The 18,772-nt window shown below is 37.9% G+C and overlaps 1 protein-coding gene across 7 annotated transcripts in view; it reads left to right on the top strand.

The window, feature by feature from the left end:
- cdc42bpb (CDC42 binding protein kinase beta (DMPK-like)) overlaps positions 1 to 18,772 on the top strand; it is a 204,417-nt gene that overhangs the window by 143,349 nt on the left and 42,296 nt on the right. For 5 of the 7 annotated variants that reach the window (XM_048537365.2, XM_048537364.2, XM_048537362.2 and 2 more), the window contains exons 13-22: positions 1,561 to 1,803; positions 5,068 to 5,178; positions 5,954 to 6,198; positions 7,295 to 7,400; positions 12,250 to 12,374; positions 13,324 to 13,429; positions 14,479 to 14,627; positions 17,823 to 17,920; positions 18,076 to 18,155; positions 18,680 to 18,730. In XM_048537365.2, coding sequence (XP_048393322.1) covers positions 1,561 to 1,803; positions 5,068 to 5,178; positions 5,954 to 6,198; positions 7,295 to 7,400; positions 12,250 to 12,374; positions 13,324 to 13,429; positions 14,479 to 14,627; positions 17,823 to 17,920; positions 18,076 to 18,155; positions 18,680 to 18,730 — 1,314 coding nt within the window. The remainder of the gene's footprint in view (positions 1 to 1,560; positions 1,804 to 5,067; positions 5,179 to 5,953; positions 6,199 to 7,294; positions 7,401 to 12,249; positions 12,375 to 13,323; positions 13,430 to 14,478; positions 14,628 to 17,822; positions 17,921 to 18,075; positions 18,156 to 18,679; positions 18,731 to 18,772) is intronic. The other 2 variants (XM_048537367.2, XM_048537366.2) reach the window with 1 other exon arrangement.

Below are 18,772 nucleotides of genomic sequence, written 5' to 3'. Positions count from 1 at the left end.
CATATTACTTTTACTGACATTGCAATATCATAAATTGACTTTATAATGTAAGTTCCAAATTTATTCGAATGGAAAAGACACTCAACTACTCAATTGAACCTCCTGACGTAGGAGGGGACAAAACTGTCAGGCCCTTCTTCAAGCATTTTTGGGGATCAGCATTCTTTCTAATCCTGCATACTGTGTAATTTTGATCATAAATTGTTGAACTGAGATTGACATCCGGGATTCTGAGTCGAATTGCATTGGACTGGAAATGAGCCTATCATGTATCATTCTTACAAAGAATAAACAAAAACCTAGACAGTGCTTATATTAAAGCTGCATCTTATTAGTTATTTATTACGTTCTGAAGATTGAATCCTAGCTTTGGGCACAGTTTACACTTAAATCGATCATAGTTTCTCACCTAAGTGGTAATTTGACCAATGGTATTAGACCACAAGACATAGGAGTGGAAGTAAGGCCATTCGGCCCATCGAGTCCACTCAGCCATTTAAATCAGCCATTTCAACTCCACTTCCCTGCACTTCTCTCCATAGCCCTTGATTCCTTGTGAGATTAAGAATTTATCGATCTCTGCCTTGAAGGCATCTAACGTCCCGGCCTCCGGGACGTATTGCTGGCTTATTCAACTGTAGGAGAAATTACCACTTAGTACTGTCTAGCAACCATGTGTACATTTATGTTCAAAAGTGGAAACTTAACTGATTCTCTAATCTCAGCTGTGTAAGCAAACTGTAGTTCTGTTTATGCTACCATCCATGACTCAGGTCAAATAATTCCTGAGAAATGAATGACGACTGATACTTAGTTTATTACAATCTTAACCAGTTAATCCTTGCAGAATAAAATTCCTTGATGCTAATTCAAGGTGGAAGGTTTTTTTTTCCTGTTTCAGTGGTGATAAAGGAGTGAATTGCCTTGTTGGTAAAGCTGATAATGGAACAGTGCAGTAAGAGCATTTGGATTTTTGAGTTTTAGTCGTCTGTGTCCCTCAGCATTATTTTTGCAACAAGTGATAGCCTGATGTTTGAAAATTACATAGTGCACTTCTGTGAATGCCAGTGTTTCCTACAGATACCAGTCACATTTACTTTAATACTAACCGATGATATTTTTTAAATGCAAATAGGTTTATGTTTTTAGCGTCTTTCCTTTCTGTCATGCAATTTCAGTTTAATGACTTCTGCGTATCCTAAAGAACAATGGTATAGGACCACCTCTAGTAAGTAGGCTCACACCATGTAACCTTCACACAGATGTACTATGGTACAGCTCTAAATTTGTCAAGCCAAATTTTAAAGGCATTGTTTACACTTTCTCAAGTTTTAAAATACCACGAGGGGTGTTGCTTATCCTTCTTCTAATGTTCAAAATTAACTACGCTTGGGACTAAAGTATGATGGGCTCCATTGTCACTGAACTTTGTGCAGGTAACATTATAGTTCAATTTGAAATTGGTACTTGTAGTATAATACAGCTAAAGTTGTAGTAAATGCTTAAATTCTGCAAATTTAATTTTTGTGTTCACGTTTTTCTAACCCTTAAATTTTGTAGCAACTTGTTGAAACTCTTGAAAGACAAAAGTCACAAACAAAGGAATTGAAGGATGCACATCAGCAGAGGAAAATTGCAATGCAGGAGTTCTCCGAACTTAATGAACGGATGGCAGAGTTGCGCTCACAGAAACAGAAATTGTCCCGAAATCTCCGTGACAAAGAGGAAGAGTTGGAAGTAGCAATGCAGAAAATTGACACGATGCGTCAAGATATCCGAAAAGCAGAGAGGACCAGAAAGGAGGTAAGTTACCAACTAACTTAAGGTGTTCGTAGTCACATTTTACATCAATTCTTAAATGTTTGGAAAAGCATTAATTGTTCCATAGTAAGTAGTATTTTTTATAAATTAACTTAGCATTTGCTAAAACTATTTGTTGATCTTTAATCGAAAACAAATATGAGAAAGAAACAAAAGCATTGACAAAACAGTTAAAGCAAGGTTTTTTTTCCAAACTGAGGGGTCTGAATCCCCAGTGGAGTCAACTGGCACAATTTGGAGGTTGTGACTCCTGAACCAGTAGTGGTGGCTGAGAGTGGAGCAGGGCCTAGGACAGTGGTTGAGAAGTGCTAAACATTGGGACAGAGCTTATTGACCAAGTACCCAGAGTAGCCAATCTGGTGCAGGTTGACAAGCTAATGACCAATTTGCTTTGTTTTCAGGACAGTCACTTCGGTTTTCCAAATGGGATCATGAGGGAAAATGTTCGGAAGCGCTGAGTTAGAGTGTTAGGAAAGAGCAGCAAAAGATATAAAAATGCAAAAGGAATAATAGTTGAGAAATAATGAAAGCAATAGAATTGACCATGCTACTTATTGTCATTTCAAATTTATTATCTTCCAACTTCTCAGATGAGTTTTCCTCAAGTGTTTGACCATTTTAATACTTGCTTTTGGCTTTTGCCAAATATTCAGAACATCTAATGTAAGTTTCTTCATTCTGAAAGAAATCTACATTGTTTCAGTGTCAAATCAAAACACTCATAACAGTGTAACTAATATATGAATGCACTGGAGATATTTGGCTAGGTAAAATTAGAAAGAAAGGCAGAGATCTACTCAGTTTCTCAGTCATTTATGCAACTCCTTACTAACTTTCCTTTCTAGTCAACAGTTGCTTCATAATTACCATACTGTATCCATGTTACATTTTTCTTCCTTTTGTCTGTACCTGCCAGGTTAGAGTACTCATATAAAAATAAATTCTAAGCTGTTTCCATATGTGGACTTCTACTGATGAGTAGTAAGGTCTAAAGATGATAGTAAGCAAGTTTTATTTTAGTTACGTTGCTGGAGGAAAGCTTTGAATCGCCCAACTCAACATTTGTACCTGTCTGTGTTGGAAACTTCAGGAAAAAAATCATAGGCTTCCCAATTCCGGTTCAGTTGACAATGTTGAATATTTTGCTGAAGAAATCTTGCATTGGAAGCAATTCAAACAAGATTTATCAGTCTAATTCCTGGAATGAGCAGATTGCCTAATGAGGAAAGGCCAGTAAGACTACGCCTGTACCCTTTGGGGTTTGGAGGAGTCAGTGGTGACTTAATTAAAACACAAGATCCTGAGAGACTTGACTGGGTGTATGCTGAAAGGATGTTGATAAAGGTAGATGTCATAGATTAAAAATAAGGGGTTGCTTATTTGAAACAAAGGAAGAAACATTTTTTAAGGTTGTGCTTCTTTGGAATTCCCTTCTGGCTGCAGAATCTTTAAATAGAAGGCAGAATAGATAAATTCTTGATTGCCAAGAGTTTGCAGTTTTTGTCAGGAAATGCAGGAATGTACAGTTAGGTTAAGAACAGATCTTCTCACATAGTGGAGGAAGGTCAAAGGGCTGAGTGGCCAGTTCTAGTTCCTTGATCACATTTGTCTGTTTTTCCCAATTTTCTATCTTAATTTTATGATGTCAAGAACAACAGTTGGTAAGTATCTTCTAGTATTTAATGATTTCCTCCACATCATTGTCCGTCCCTTAGATTCTAATTTTGATAATAATTGTAAATAGAAAGTCAGATCATATGTTGACTAAACGACAATTCAACTTTGACCTACATCTCGCCAGGTCAATATTCTCAAGTACAAAAAAAGGGTTTCTGAAAAATTTGTGTTGATGCATCATCATTGGGAGGAATCAGGAAAGAATAAGTCTAGTTTACATAATTTCAATGTTTTATTATTCCCCACAATTTTCTGCGTTTGCAAGGAAAATGATCATAGCATAACCTTTATGTAAGCCAGATATACGTGGCAGCATGCTGTTACAGACACTGTATTTAAATACTCATATGTTCAACACTGAAAATGGATTTACATCAATCACTCGTAATCTGTAAAGATAACATTTCCTAATAAATTGCTATGCATCATAATTGTTTCAGCTTGAGGAAGTAAATCTTGCATCATAATTCTACAGTGCTAATCTTAGCATAAAAATGACACAGCAGTTTTCAGTCTCAATGTTTTTCACCTGTTTGGTGGTAGATCTGAGATTTAGTGTTATAAGCACTATTTTGGGGGAGTGTGCAAGTCAGAATACTTGTGCAATGTATTTGCCAGCAGTAGACTATGAATAGTAAATAATGCAACCATTATTTTACCTTATCGAGGAAAAGAGGAAAAAAATGAGCTACCAATGGAAGAAGTACCAGCTATGTGGTTTTAATTATTCAGTATAGATCTAAATTTAGTTTTCCATACATTAGAGCAATGATGTTTTGACAAATGTATTTGTAAAAGATAAGTGGTGTGTTTCTTTTGGTAACATACATAGCACCTTGCAATTTATCCTCTTTTTATGGGGTGTATGAACTAACAATATTTGATGTTGTTAAATGCAGTGCAGTTCTGTGGAATATGCTGACATGAACACAATATCAAACGTATTCTTTTCCTTTCCTATCCTTTCCCCTCTTCTCACCAAATGGATCATTTCTCCTGACACTCCCTTACTGGTTTGTGCACATCCTGCTCCACTCTCCCCCCCCCCCGCCCCCCCCCCCAAAAAAAAAATAGCCTGATGAATCGCTAGAGTGATTATTTACATGTATTTAAGCTTATTTATTGACACACTTTAAGATTTTTTTGGGTTAATTTACAAGAAGGTGGAAAGAAACTACAGTTGAACCTAATTCTTCCCTAGCCCACATCCAGCAGGGTAAGGTATCCAGATCAGACTTTTTTCTTCCTTAATCCAGTTGTGCTGCCTGCTGCTGTCTCATTGAGAACTGTTGAACCTGGCCTCCTTAAAATGAATGATTAATTTTTGAATATTTGATATGCCACTTATTGAAGCTCACTGCCAAGTTCTCAAGGGCAATTATACATGGGCAATGAATGTTAACCCAGTCAGCAATGGCCATATCCCATGATTGAACAAACAAAAAGATGATTTTGTTTCTGACATTTGCAGCAAATAATCAATTTGAATTTGCACCAAAATGATTTCTTCACTGGTGATAAATGTCATATACTTGTACAGGTTTGCAGAGTATTTTCTTTTCTCCCTAGTTGGAAGCCAAGTTGGAAGACTCAATGGCTGAAGCATCAAAGGAACGAAAGCTTCGAGAACACAGTGAGACTTATTCCAAACAACTGGAAAGTGAATTGGAAACGTTGAAGGTTGGAACACATCGAAACAATTTTAAGCAATTAAGTAAAAATGTAAAGTGATGGAGAAACGCATCGGGTCTGGCAGCATCTATGGAGAAAGAAAGTTATTTTTTTTAATCTTCTTAAGAGCCAAATCAGCTTCAGTTTTAACTTTGTTTCTTTCCATGGAAGCTGCCAGATCTGCTGACTTTCTGCAGTACATTTTATTTTTATTTCAGATCGCCGGTATCTGCAATATTTTGCTTTTATTTAAGGAATATATTGTGTTTCTATTAAAGGAAAAGTATTGATGCATTAGAAGGCAATCGTAAGACAGGCCACACTCCCAAGATTCATTAAAGGCAACAACAAAAACAAATTTGCTGGATAAGCCAGCAGACCTGACAACATCTGTGAAGGAAGAAAGAGTTAACGTTTTGGGTCCGATGACCCTTCCCCAGTTCTGAGGAAGGGTCACCGAACCCAAAACGTTAACTCTGTTTTTTCCTTCACAGATGCTGCCAGCCCTACTGGCTTATCCAGCAACCTTGTTTTTGTTCCTGATTTACAGCATCTGCAGTTCTTTCGGTTTTCATTACAGACAATTTGTCATCACTTAATTCAGTTTTCATATTGCCTAAATAAATAGGCTGACATCTAAGCAAGAAAATAGCATTGGGATACTGGGTTGAGATTAATATTCCAACTTCCTTGGCCAGAGGACTTGTGTTAGTGATTAGACTCCAAGAGAGAGGCTTTCTTGTATCTTAAACTAGTTTCCACAATTTTCTTTGTATGTGCTTAGCTGAAGCAAGGTGGTCGGGCTGCTGGATCCAGCTTGCAGCACCAACAAGAACTCTCCAAGGTAAAAGCGGAGCTGGAGAAGAAACTGCTTTTCTATGAAGAGGAACTGGTGAGATGTGAAGCTGCACACAGCACTGAAATTAAGAACCTTAAAAAGGAGCTCCATGATTCAGATGCTCAGCATTTAGCCCTGCAAAAGGATGTCATGATATTAAAGGACAAATTGGAGAAAGCCAAGAGAGACAGGTAATTAACCAAAGGAAGGCACAATCGTACTTAATTACTAAGAACTACCTACTTTAAATTTAGATGCATTGTTTTCAAGAGCACTGCGAAGCAAGTAAAGTTTGAGAAATATCTTTTTGGAGAAAAGCCCACATAGAAAACTGCCTTATTAACATTGATCTTTTAGTGTTGTACAGTGAAACGGTGAGTCATGAATAATTTTCTCAATGTCTTATGTCATGATGGACGAGCACAAATCAGATGCTTTCTCACAGTAAGGAAGAGAAATCCATACTCGGGAGCGGTAGGACTTCAGCGTAATAAGGAAGTCCAATAATGAGAAAAGAACTGACCTGAAACCATGTTCTCACCTTAATAAATGCTTAAATGTTTTGTGGTTAATCATGACTTCATTTTACTCATGATGGTTGCTGCTATATTGTTAGATTCATAGTGAGGGAAAAAAATGCAGCCTGTTAACTCTTCACTAAAACCAAATTAATATAATACAAGATAGTAGACATTAGGTCTGCAAATGTTTTAGGTTAAACTCACCATACTGGCTTCAGATATACTTCTTTTTTAATCCTTTGTATTTGGGAGCAGCTCAATTATTTGATAGCAGTGCAAGTATTAAGGACACTGCTTTTACGATTTTAAAAAGATTACGTTGCAGCTTGTTCCTCATTTTTAACTGTAAGCTTTATTTAACTGTTATGCTCAGCATATATAAAAATGTACATTAGAGTAGATAGTCAAATTGTGAATGTTTTGTTTATCCTTTCTCTGAACTTCTGCATGTAGTTTGGAGACATAAGAAACTTCACTTAAAAATTTTGCCCTTGGTTTAAATTTTAGGCGTAACAACCTTTTCACAGATAATCGACGTAGGTGGATATTGATTTTTATTTTTTAAAAATGACCAATGTGAATTTGAAAGAAAAGTGCTGAATCTATTTGTACATAACAGGCCAAGCAGCATCAGAGGAGCACGAAGGCTGACATTTCAGGCCTAGACCTGATTTGTTCATTCAGCTCTTCACCTTGCTATCTCAGATTCTCCAGCATCTGCAGTTCCTACTATCTCTGAATCTATTTGTATTTATTATGTTTACAGGCACAATGAAATGGAGGAGACTCTAGGTGAACTAAAAAAGAAATATGAATGTGAGCGAAACATGCTGATTGAAGAGAACAAGAAATTTTCAGTTGAGAATGATCGAGTAAGTCACTTGATATTTATTTTACATAATATTATTCTACATCCATTAATTCTGTGGAGTTGACATTTGCATTAATTAATTTGCAATGTTGAGGTATATTGAGAAAAATTGTGAACTATAGCTTTCTGCCTTGTGTTTTACTGCAAAAACATAGAGCATTTATTGACAACTTCAGAGGGTTCAGTCAAAGGTGTTTATTCAATTTATTTATCTCAAGCTGATTTGAAACATTAATGCAAACGTTCATACAAATTGTATGAAATACTCCATTAATTTATTTTTGAAGTCAAGTGTTATTGAATGTATACATGCTTATGACCACATTTCGATGGGAATTCATTTTGGGTAAGACTGGTAATTTGTTGTTTTGAAATAAAGTATATCAAAAAGTAGCAGTGATTTCATAGATTTCTCTGACACTTGCCTATTGTTGCTTACTCAGTTTCATTGCCTGGTAGAGTCAGTTGATGACATCTGGATTTGTAGCTACAGCTTAACAAAAAGTTATGGCAGCACCAAGGATAGGGTTTATGCAAATGAATTATTCAAGAGGCAATCTAATCTAAATAGGATCAGTTGAATTTTTGTTTTGTGTGCATTTGGTAGAGGCCCTAAATCCTGGATAAAGTAAATATTATTCTGTTTATGGTATATATGATATATACTATGTTATAGATTATCTTTAATAACTGGAAGATTCATTCTATTAAACAAATAGTTGCAGCTTTGCCCCAAAATATGCTAACACTTTCTGGTGTTGGCTGTGTTTAGCTGAAAATTTTTGTAATGGATTAAAAATGTTTCTATCAATTATCTATTTAGAGTAATTATTAGATATTTTTAAAAAAAACAAGGTTCTTCATCTTGGCCACAGCAAAAATTGGACCTGAACTTTTAAAAACAAAAAAAAATACTGAAATACTCAGCAAGTCTGTTGCATCAATGGAAAATGCTTATTGAAATCCACTGGACGGAGGATGAATGGAGGAGGGAGCAGGGAAGATTGAATAGGAATTCCCACATCTGACCTGTGGTATTAGGGACAGTGTCCCTAATTTAGTGTTGAGAAGCAAGACCCTGACAATTAAAATTTTGCTCACTGGCAGTGTAGTGTCAATTAGTCTCACCAATGAGCCACTTGAAATTTAATGGAAAGTTAGTGGAACTTGGGCAAAAGGGAATTTGTGCAGGTTTCTGATTAAGGTACTCGGCATCGGGAAATTAGGAGCGGTGTGGCTGGTTGTTTGAAATCATCTTCCTGACCTTGGATTTGATTCCATCAATTCTAATCATCATCGTACAATCCCCATCCTGCTCATCTGTCTCCATTGATCCAGCAATATTCTAGTAAAGGCCTGAAAGCATTATGTGCTGTAGCCACTGCTCCCGGTGGCATTGCCAGCAATGGAGAGTTGTTGACCAGCTGTCCTCAAGGTTGGATTTGCATCTACTGGGAATATAATTTTGAGATAACAACTGTAACTAGCCAGTTAGGTGCCTTGTTGCATTTAAATAGTATTGTGCCTATGTGCGGCAACAATACTGGATCTAGAAATAATGGGAAATGCAGATGCTGGAGAATCCAAGATAACAAAGTGTGAAGCTGGATGGGCACTGCAGGCCAAGCAGCATCTCAGGAGCACCGTGCTCCTGAGATGCTGCTTGGCCTGCTGTGTTCATTCAGCTTCACACTTTGTTAACACTGGATCTACACTGGCTCAGCAACCAATAGGGGAAGTCCCATCCAGGAACTATATTGCACCCAATATTTGAGGTGGCTGACTCTTCAGCTGTTTGGTGAAAACAGCGGAGCCCAGCACTTAATGGTCATAGGCTTTCAACAAGAACATCAGAGATAACCAGGTGTAGAGCTGGATGAACATAGAGCCCTAACAGCACAGATTGTTATTCCACATTATCTGCTGGTAAGTGCTCAAGCTGACACTTTTGTCAAGGATGGAATGAGACATTTGTCTGTGTTATCAAAAAATATTGCCTGATTTGTTGTAACTCATATGAGCTAATAACCGCAGTGGATAGAAGGGAAACAGTGGAATTGTTACAAAAATTGCTTCCAATTTCCATCCTGCTCTTTCCTTCACCTGATACATCTGACTCTTTCCTTCCCTTCTGTTTCCATTTCTGGAGATAGACTGTGGCCACCAACATCCACTGTGAACCTACCAATACCCACACTTACCTGGACTGTACATCCTCACACCCTGTTTCATGTAAAGACTCTAATCCATTTTCCCAGATTTTCCATCTCCAATGTACTTGTTCGGACGATGCCAGCTTTGATTAGAGAGCCTCTGGAAAGTCCACCTTCTTCCACAACCGGGGATTGCACATCACTGTTGTTGACAGGACCCTCAACCAGTCTGACCCATCTTCTGCACTTCAACCTTCACCCACTCTGTCCTTTTACAAGTGGTAGGGACCCCATGTCCTTACCTACGATCTCACTAGCAACCATATCCAGAGGATCATAAGCTGTCATTTCCACCACCACCAGAAATAATTCTTCTCCCCACCGTTGTCAGCCTTCTGCAAGGACCGTTCCTTCCAGGACACCCTGGTCCACTCCTCTTTCACTCCCATCACCTTGCTCATAGCCTCGTGGGGTCTCCCACTGCAATTGCAGAAGGTGTAATTCCTGTTTACCTCCTTCCTCCTTCAGTATCCAAGGGCCCAAACACACCTTCCAGGTGAAGCAGCAGTTTAGTTGCACTTCACACAATCTAGTCTCCTGCATTTGCTTCTGACAATGTGGTCTCTGCATAGGGGAAATGAAGGACAGCCTGGGTGACCACTTCACAGAGCACTTGCATTCTGTAGACAGAAAAGACCCTGAACTTTGAGTTGCCTGCGGCTTTAACATATGGCTGTGTTCCCTGGCTAGCATCTCTGTCTCATGCTTGCTGCACTGTTACAGTGAAGCTCAGCACAAGCTGGAAGAACAACTCCTCATTTTCTACTTGGGGATTCTGCAGCCTTCCAAACTTGATATCAAGTTAAATAACTTTAGGTCCTGAGCTGTCCAATGTCGGTACTCCTACCCCCACAACGAGGCCTTGATATCTCAGTCTGCTATTACACACCTCCGTTGTTACCACCAACAGTCTCTGTTAATAGCTATTCACCCTCCTAGCCTCATTGTTATCTGTTCCTTTGTCTGCCGAATTGCTCTTCTCTCTCTTTGGGCTCTATCCCCACCTATTGCTTAAGACCTTACCCCCTCCCCCCACCCTGTCTTCTGCATATAAACCGATTGGTTTCCTAAGTACCGTCGGTTCTGAGGAAGGGTCACTTGACCCGAAATTTTAACTCTGATTCCCTCCACAGATGCAGTCAGATCTGCTGAGCTTTTCCAGATGTGTTCTATTTTGGCTTCTAGAAAACATTCAACAAGGTGCCTCACAGAAGGTTAAACCATAAGATGAGAACCCACAGTGTTAGAGCTAGCATATGGGCATGGATAGAGGATTGCTAATGGGCAGGAAACAGCAAGTGGAGATAAGGTGTTTTTTTTTCAGATTGCTGGCCTGTGACTAGTGGGCTTTCACAGGGAGCAATGCTGTGCAGATGTTTACAATACATATTTATAACTTGAAGGAAAGAAGTGAAGGTACTGTAACCAAATTTGTAGACGAAACAAAAATAGGTGGAAAGGCAGGTTACAAGACGGATACCAACAGTTTACAAGAGGTATTGATAGGTCAAGTAAGTTGACAAAATGTGGGCAAATGAAGTATAACGTGGAAAAATGTGAAGTCGTTCATTTTGAAAGGGATAATAAAAGAATAATATTATTTAAATGAATAAAAATTGCAGAGGGGATTTGAGGGTACTTGTGCATAAAACAAAGCAAGTTAACATACAGGTGCAGCATGTCATCAGGATGGCCAATGTAATATTGTCCCTTATTTCAAGGAGGTTGGAGTATGAGAGATATGGAAATCTTATTGCAACTATACGTAGTTCTGATGAGACCACATCTGGAGTACAGTGAGCAGTTTTCGTTCCCTCGTTTAAGGAAGGATCATGTGACTCGAAACGTTAACTCTGATTTCTCTCCATAGTTGCTGTCAGACCTGCAGAGCTTTTCCAGCAATTTCTGTTTTTGTTTCTGATTTACAGCAGTTTTTTTTTTCATTTTTACTAAGGCTGTGATTTCATTGGCGACATTTGAGAGAAGGCTCATGAGTATGACCCCTGGTATGAGGGGATTGCCTTACATGCAAAGGCTAAACAGGTTGAACTCTCTCCACTGGTGTTTAGAAGAATGACGGGTGGTCTCATTGAAATGTAGGATTCTGAAGGGGCTCACAGAGTAAATACTGAGAGGATGTTTCCCCTCCATGGGAGTCTAGGACCAGAGGGCGTAGTCTCAAAATGAAGAGTTGCAAATTTAAGACTGAGATGAGGAGGAATTTCTTCTAAGTGTTGAGAGTCTTTGGAGTCGCATGCCACGGAGAGCTGAGGGCAGAGTCCCTGTGTGTATTTAAGGCTGAGATAGATAAATTTTTGATCAGTCCAGAATCAAGTGTTGTGGGGGAAATGCAGGAAAATGGACATGAAGAATGTTGGATCAGCTGTGATCCTACTGAATGGTGGAGTAGGTTTGAGGGGCTGATCAGCCTACTCCTGTTCCTGCTTCTTATGGTATTGTTAGATGTTTAATCAAATTGTGTTTGAGCTCCTATTTACTTAAACATTAACTAGGTTTTAAAGAATGTTTTCATAAATTAGCATTGAAATAAAACATTCTATTTGAAGTATTCACAAATGATCCACTTGGAAATATTTGTTTATTCCCAATTTAGAAATTTTAGCTTTTGATTTTCAGATGTGTACATTTGTGGATAAGCTTACAACACAGAACAGACGACTTGAAGATGAATTACAGGACCTTGCAGCTAGAAAAGAATCAGTGGCTCACTGGGAAGCTCAGATTGCAGAGATTATACAATGGTATGTCTTCAGATTCCTTAAAGTAGGATAGTCTCACTGCTAATGTTGTAGTCATTTCTATGATTGTGGTTTCTCCAGTGCCTCTAGGTTATCTTGTGTTATCTATTTATTACAAATGAATTATATCACAGGGAATGATTTATCTGTCTGTGTACAAAAGACTGACGCTTATTAGCATTTTGTGTTTTCAAATATTTTAGAAATAGCTCCCCAGCCAATCCTTAACTATTTTTGAATTTCCAAAGAACATTTTCCACCAGTTCATTCAATATTTTCAAAGCCTAGCTAGGTCAGATTTTGGACAAGAAAGTCGAAGGTGTTAGAGGTTGAGTCCAATGTATGAATGATTTGTGGAAGTAAAATATTAAAATTACTTCAAGTAGTGTTTTTTCGAAAGTTCTCATATTTAACAAAACAATTTATCATCTGCTGTTTGGATGCTTTTCAGAATAAAATATACAGCAATTTTGAAACTTCTAAATCAAATGACTATTTGTAAAACTGTACAAAACAAGCGTATATTTATGTAGTAAAGACCATAATACAAGATTGCAAAAGATTTTTTTATTTCCTCATGAGATGTGGCCACAGCTATTATTACCCATCCCTAATTGGCCAGAGGGCAGTTAAGAGTCAGCCGCAGTACTGTGGGTCTGCAGTCACACATATAGGCAGACCTAAGTACAGAACTGCAACTTACCTTCCCTAACAGGGTTAGGGGGTCAAAGGGGTTTTTTTTGATGGTGATCAACAGTTGTGTGGTTGCCATTAGACTACCTTTTAGTTCCAGAGAAATTTGTTGAATTTTCGTGGGATTTCTTACTGCAGAACGTTGTCCTGAATCATGAGTCTAGTATCATTTGTGTTATGCCACTGCCCCTCCAGTGTAATGCTATTAGTGTAAAATAACACATGGGTAATTAAGGATACTTTTATTTTACGTTGTTAGGGTGAGTGATGAGAAAGATGCAAGAGGATACCTACAGGCTCTGGCATCCAAAATGACAGAAGAACTTGAATCGCTGCGGAATTCTAGTCTAGGTTCAAGAACACTGGTATGATTGTAATAGTCATTTATATTGTTTAATTCAGCTTGGCCGATACAAATTTCCACCTCTGTTTTTTGCAACAAATTAATGGCTGTAATTTGCATTAGAAACATTCATTTACATTTATGGGTGATGAATAACCTCTCACAATGAAGTAACAACTCTACTTTTCTATGTCAATTAACAATTAATTTCACGGCCTGCTTAATCAACACATTCGCGAAGCAATTTCTGAAGCATCAGTATAGAGCTATATGCTACACTTAGTAAATTTAACCGGAACATCTCTAACTTCGTATAACACTACAAATACGGAGTAGTATTAAATGTTCTTGGTAAAGATAGTATGTTATTATAGTTAAATGCACCATCATTTTGATTCTACATACATACGAGTTTAGTACCATTTCTGTTATGCCACTGCCTCCCCACTGTAGTACTGTTACAATTAGCATCTAATTGTTGAGCAACCTGACTCTTAATGCACTGTATATTAATCTGTCATGTGTGTGCGTGCATGTGCATCTATATCTTTCATTCTAATTGTGTTTGAGAAGTGAGTAGTGGTGCCACAATCATGTTTTAGAATTTACTGAATGTGAGTATCTTAAGCATTGCCAAATGGAGACTAGAAATTGAAGATTTTCATCTTGCGCTCATCAGAACTAGGACACTAGGAACAGGCTAGAAAAAAAGAGAAGTTTTAGACAAAATGAGAAGCTGCTGATTGGTTGGGCTGTAATTGGCAAGATACTGCAACAAGAACAATTAACCATTTACCCTAGTTCTAGTTTTGATGCGTGCAAGGCAAAAAGTTTCAACTTCTAGTCTTTAAGCAATCAATGGTTAAGCTCTGTATTTCCAAGCATTTATTAGTATGAGAATCCAAACTCTTAATGGCAATTAATGATGTTAGATATTATTAACATAGAGTATTTCAAAGTTTCATTAATTCAGCCACCTCATATTTTCAGGGCTGCTAACTCTGCCAGGTTTTTGACTTTTTCAGACAATCTGTTAATGTTAATTTCATGTGTCTGATTATATTCTTCCAGGATCCTCTGTGGAAAGTCAGACGCAGTGCAAAATTGGATATGTCAGCGAGGTTAGAGCTGCAGTCAGCTCTTGAGGCAGAAATACGTGCTAAGCAACTGGTACAAGAAGAGCTAAGCAGAGTGAAAGCTACTAATATGGCATTTGAGAGGTATGATGTTCATTATCAAACTTGTGACTGGTACTGGATTTTTGTTAAATCTATTCAGCAATACTGCTTTGCTGTTCATTTCATATGGTATTGCTCATAATTGAATAGGCCTCCACAGCTGTCCTCTTTGGCCCATTCAGTAATCTAGTTTCCATAAATCTGAAGGATTAGTTGGCACAGTTCCTATAACTGTTTGCTAGAACTAGACTTCCAGGTAAATGCTTACATATTAAGTAATTTAGAATGGGGAGGTAGAGCATTCCAATAATTTCCTTTTGTTACCTAGTTCTAGACTCTAAATTAACTGTCAACATCCATCCTAAGCATTCTAAGATTTTTACAAGGCAGTGGTTGGATCATGGTTAAGTGCTGTGTGCTTATTATGGAAAGGAAATTGAAGTTCCAGAGTGCATATAACAGGCTTTGATCAGGATGATACTAGATATGAGAAATTAGTTATCAAAATAAACTAAAATACTTGAATTATTTTCCACTAAACCAGGGTGTTTAGAGAAAATCTAAGATGTTTAGGATTTTGAAACTATTTGCTGAGGTAATTAGCCAAATGAAATTTGCTGAAGAATCAGTAATTGGGAATATTCAGTTGGAGATTTGTCTGATCTGAAGAAGGGTTACTGGACCTGAAACGTTAGATCTGCTTTCGCGCTGCCACTCCTGAGTTTTTTTCAGCAATTTATAGTTTTGTTGGAGATTTGTCACTTGTATTTGAGAAAAGAAGCGTGAATAAACTTCTTTACATTTGATATGTTGAGAACATTATGGCAGGGATTTGCATTTTTAAGAGAAAAATGTTTAAGGTTTTCAAGTGGAGGGAATCGCAGGGCCAAGAGAAGCATCCAAATTGATGAGGTTAGATTGGGCTTTGTGATTCTCTGTTCCAATTTGGAATTACGATGGCCAGTTTGTCACACTTTCACACCTAGTGTTGCGCGACGGGCTGAACTTGACCCTTCTCCAGTATTTTAAAAGGAAAAACATCAGATATTGCACCTGTCATGAAGCCTGTTGGGATATTTAAGTGCCTCATGCTACCTCTACCACTGTTTTACTTCCATCAGGACAAGCAGAGGCAGGGCAATTGGCTCAGCAAATTTCAATGCACAGGCCATTGTTGAACAGAAAGGGCCTCCTTCGAGGCATCCCCTGCACAGGTCAGAGACATGTTCTGCCCCATGATTGAAACCTCCACCCCTTTCAACCCTCCCATCCTGGTCTCCCAGCCAGACCGGTCCAAAATTCCGAACTTACTTAATCAGTCTGGGTTCCATCAGTCACTTTAACCAATAACTACCTGTAATCTCATCAGTGACCATTGCTCAATCCTAGCACTGCTGAGACAACTGTCCAGCTGGTCAGTCAAATTGTTCAGCAACAAAAATAGAAACTGCAAGTGGCACTCAGCAGGTCTGGCAGCATCTTTTTGAAAAAAGCAGGATTGATATTTTGAATCCTGTGACTCTTCGTCAAAATTGGCAGTTTTTATTTTGTACCCCCAGCGTCTACAGTTCCTTGTTTTATTAAATCAGATTGTTCAGCAGTCTTCAGGGTGGGACTTGCTCTCGGATGTGGTAGAAGTCTCATTCTGAAACAGTTAAGGCAGCTTCTAGTTTAAGGCTGTTTATCATGATGGGACAGCCAGGTTTCAGATGGGCAGCTGACGCCTGACTTTTCTGTTGAGGTGTGAAAAATATATCACTCTAAAAGGCCCAGCCCATTGTCTCTGTTCACAAGGGTAATTTCTCATGGTGAATACTAACATGCACTTCGTGAATTTTACACCCTTTCTTTTAAAGAGCATAGAACACGCCTAACAGTTAACCAAGGCTGTGTACAAATCTTAGAGGACTTCATAGGGTAGATCACGATAAGCTGTTTCCCTTACTTGCAAAGACTAAAATGAGGAAATATATTCCCAAGATGAATTGATTATTTAGGAGGAGGTTTTATATTAATTTCCAAGTTATCAGTTATTGCAATTTTCTACTCTGGGGTCTGGAAAATGCTATACTATGCGAGCAAACTCACATCCAGAACCTCAACCTGAGCTACAAATCTTCTCAAAACTCGCTATACAATTGAGTATATTTTAGGATTTTTGAACGTGGGGGTATTAGATTTACAGAGTGAGTGAGAAAGTGGAAATGATTTAAATAAGCAGACCTTATTAAGATAAATGCCAGTGAGCGCTCAAGGAGAAGTTTGGCATATATATTACTTTTAGTGTGTTTCTTTTAAAAGATGCAAATGACTACTTCAAGCCCATAAGTAAGTTAATTAAACTTGACCAATTGGAAAGTAAATAGCCAAGATACACGTTAAGTTGGTTGGACTTCTTTCATTTTATATGTGCAGTTTGTCTGAACAATGAACTGTAGGAGGGAGTTCTACATTTGGACTACTGTTTCCACAAAGGAGATTATGATTTCAGCTTGCTGCAGTGCAAGGGCTGGACTGACAGATGTACTGTCATTTTCAAATTAAATATTAAACAGAAACTTGGATTTCCCTGAACCAGCACTATCTTTGAGTAATTTGCGTGACTGGCTGCTTGTATATGCTTGCTGTATTAAAATCGACTGCTGCAATTGCACTAGAACAGTCTAGGCCCTTCTGCCCACGATGTTGTGCCAACCTATTATCCGACTAAGATCAAACTATAATGCATACCCTACGTTTTACTGTCCTCCAAATGCCTATCCAAGAGTCACTTAAAAGTCTCTAAAGTATCTGACTCCACTACCGCTGTAGGCAGCACATTCCACATGCCCACCACTCTGAGGAAAGAATCTACCTCTGACATCTCCCCACACCTTCCTCCAGTCACCTTAAAATTATACCTCCTCGTAATAGTAATTTCCACCCTGGGGAAAAGTCTTTGACTATCCACTCTCTCTATCCCTCTCAGCATTTTGTACACCTCTAGCAAGTCACATCGAACAATACTGTACGGCCTTAAAGTAATCATTCTTTTCACATGCAGTATATAGGGATGTCTCAGGAATGCAATTGGGTGTTACTTAAGTGAAAACCTGTGAATCCTCCTGATTTTGGTAACTGGAAAATGTTTAAAAATATTGTGTTTAAAATCTTTGGCAAATTTTGAACTATGTATGTTTTTTTTATTTCATCTTGGTATTCTGCATTCCATCTCCATTCTGAAAATTTGATTTTTAGTAAACTGAAGGAGGCAGATGGCAAGAATCAAAAATTTGTAGAAGAGATACAGAATTTAAAGAAAGAATTAGAAGAAAGCAAAACCAGAACAGAAAAAGGTTAGTGACCTCTACAGTTTGGAGTATTTTTATAATGAACTGTAATTGCAGTTTAAATAATTTTTCAAAACAGATCAGTAAAATCTGTATGGTTAGGTTTTGTGTTTTTGAAGGAATTTAAGTTTCGTGCTTATGCTTCTCCTTTTGTTTGTTAGGTCTCAAACTTCCAGACTTTCAGGATTCTATTTTTGATTACTTTAACACCTCTCCGATTCCACATGACTTGGGATTTAAAGTAAGTGATGATTATCGAACTCGGGAAGTGTTTCAATGTGCATGTTTGTAAATTTTATTTGAGCTTGGAGGAAATTATAACCATCTAGAGTAAGAAAAGACAGAAAAACAGATTTACACAAAGTTGACATCCATATGGAATATGATTTCCAGTCTTTTAAAGCAAATTGCCATGGTTTTTACATAAAAATCAGATGCTGGAAAGATAAAAGGAAATGCCAGTTAGATATCCAGACAAACTATAATGCTCATTTTTGTGACCAGTTGATTCAATCCATATTCCATTTTTTTCAAGCTGGTAATCCCTAATCATCTTTACAACTGAAAAATATAGCTCATTGTACACTTGTGACATTCTGATTCCAGACATCTTGATCTTTTTAACAAAATCAAGGTGTCCCTGCAAACAAAGTTGGCTATACCCAGGTGCAGCAATCTCTTTGTGGGAGATTGTTTCCTATTCTACTTCTGAATTTGCAAAAGGGAATTGACTAAGTGTATTTTTCTCATATCTGTTGCACAAAGGGCTCTGTTTCTTCCTCGTCTACATCATCTCTCCTAGCGTTTTGGGAAGAAGTAAGTTTGTGTGTGCTTCGTCACCCTTACTTATCACTTACA

This window comes from Stegostoma tigrinum, chromosome 10, assembly GCF_030684315.1.
Source record: "Stegostoma tigrinum isolate sSteTig4 chromosome 10, sSteTig4.hap1, whole genome shotgun sequence".
NCBI lineage: Eukaryota > Metazoa > Chordata > Chondrichthyes > Orectolobiformes > Stegostomatidae > Stegostoma > Stegostoma tigrinum.
Note: the sequence above shows the minus strand (reverse complement) of the source record. Positions and strands in the feature narration are given on the sequence as shown.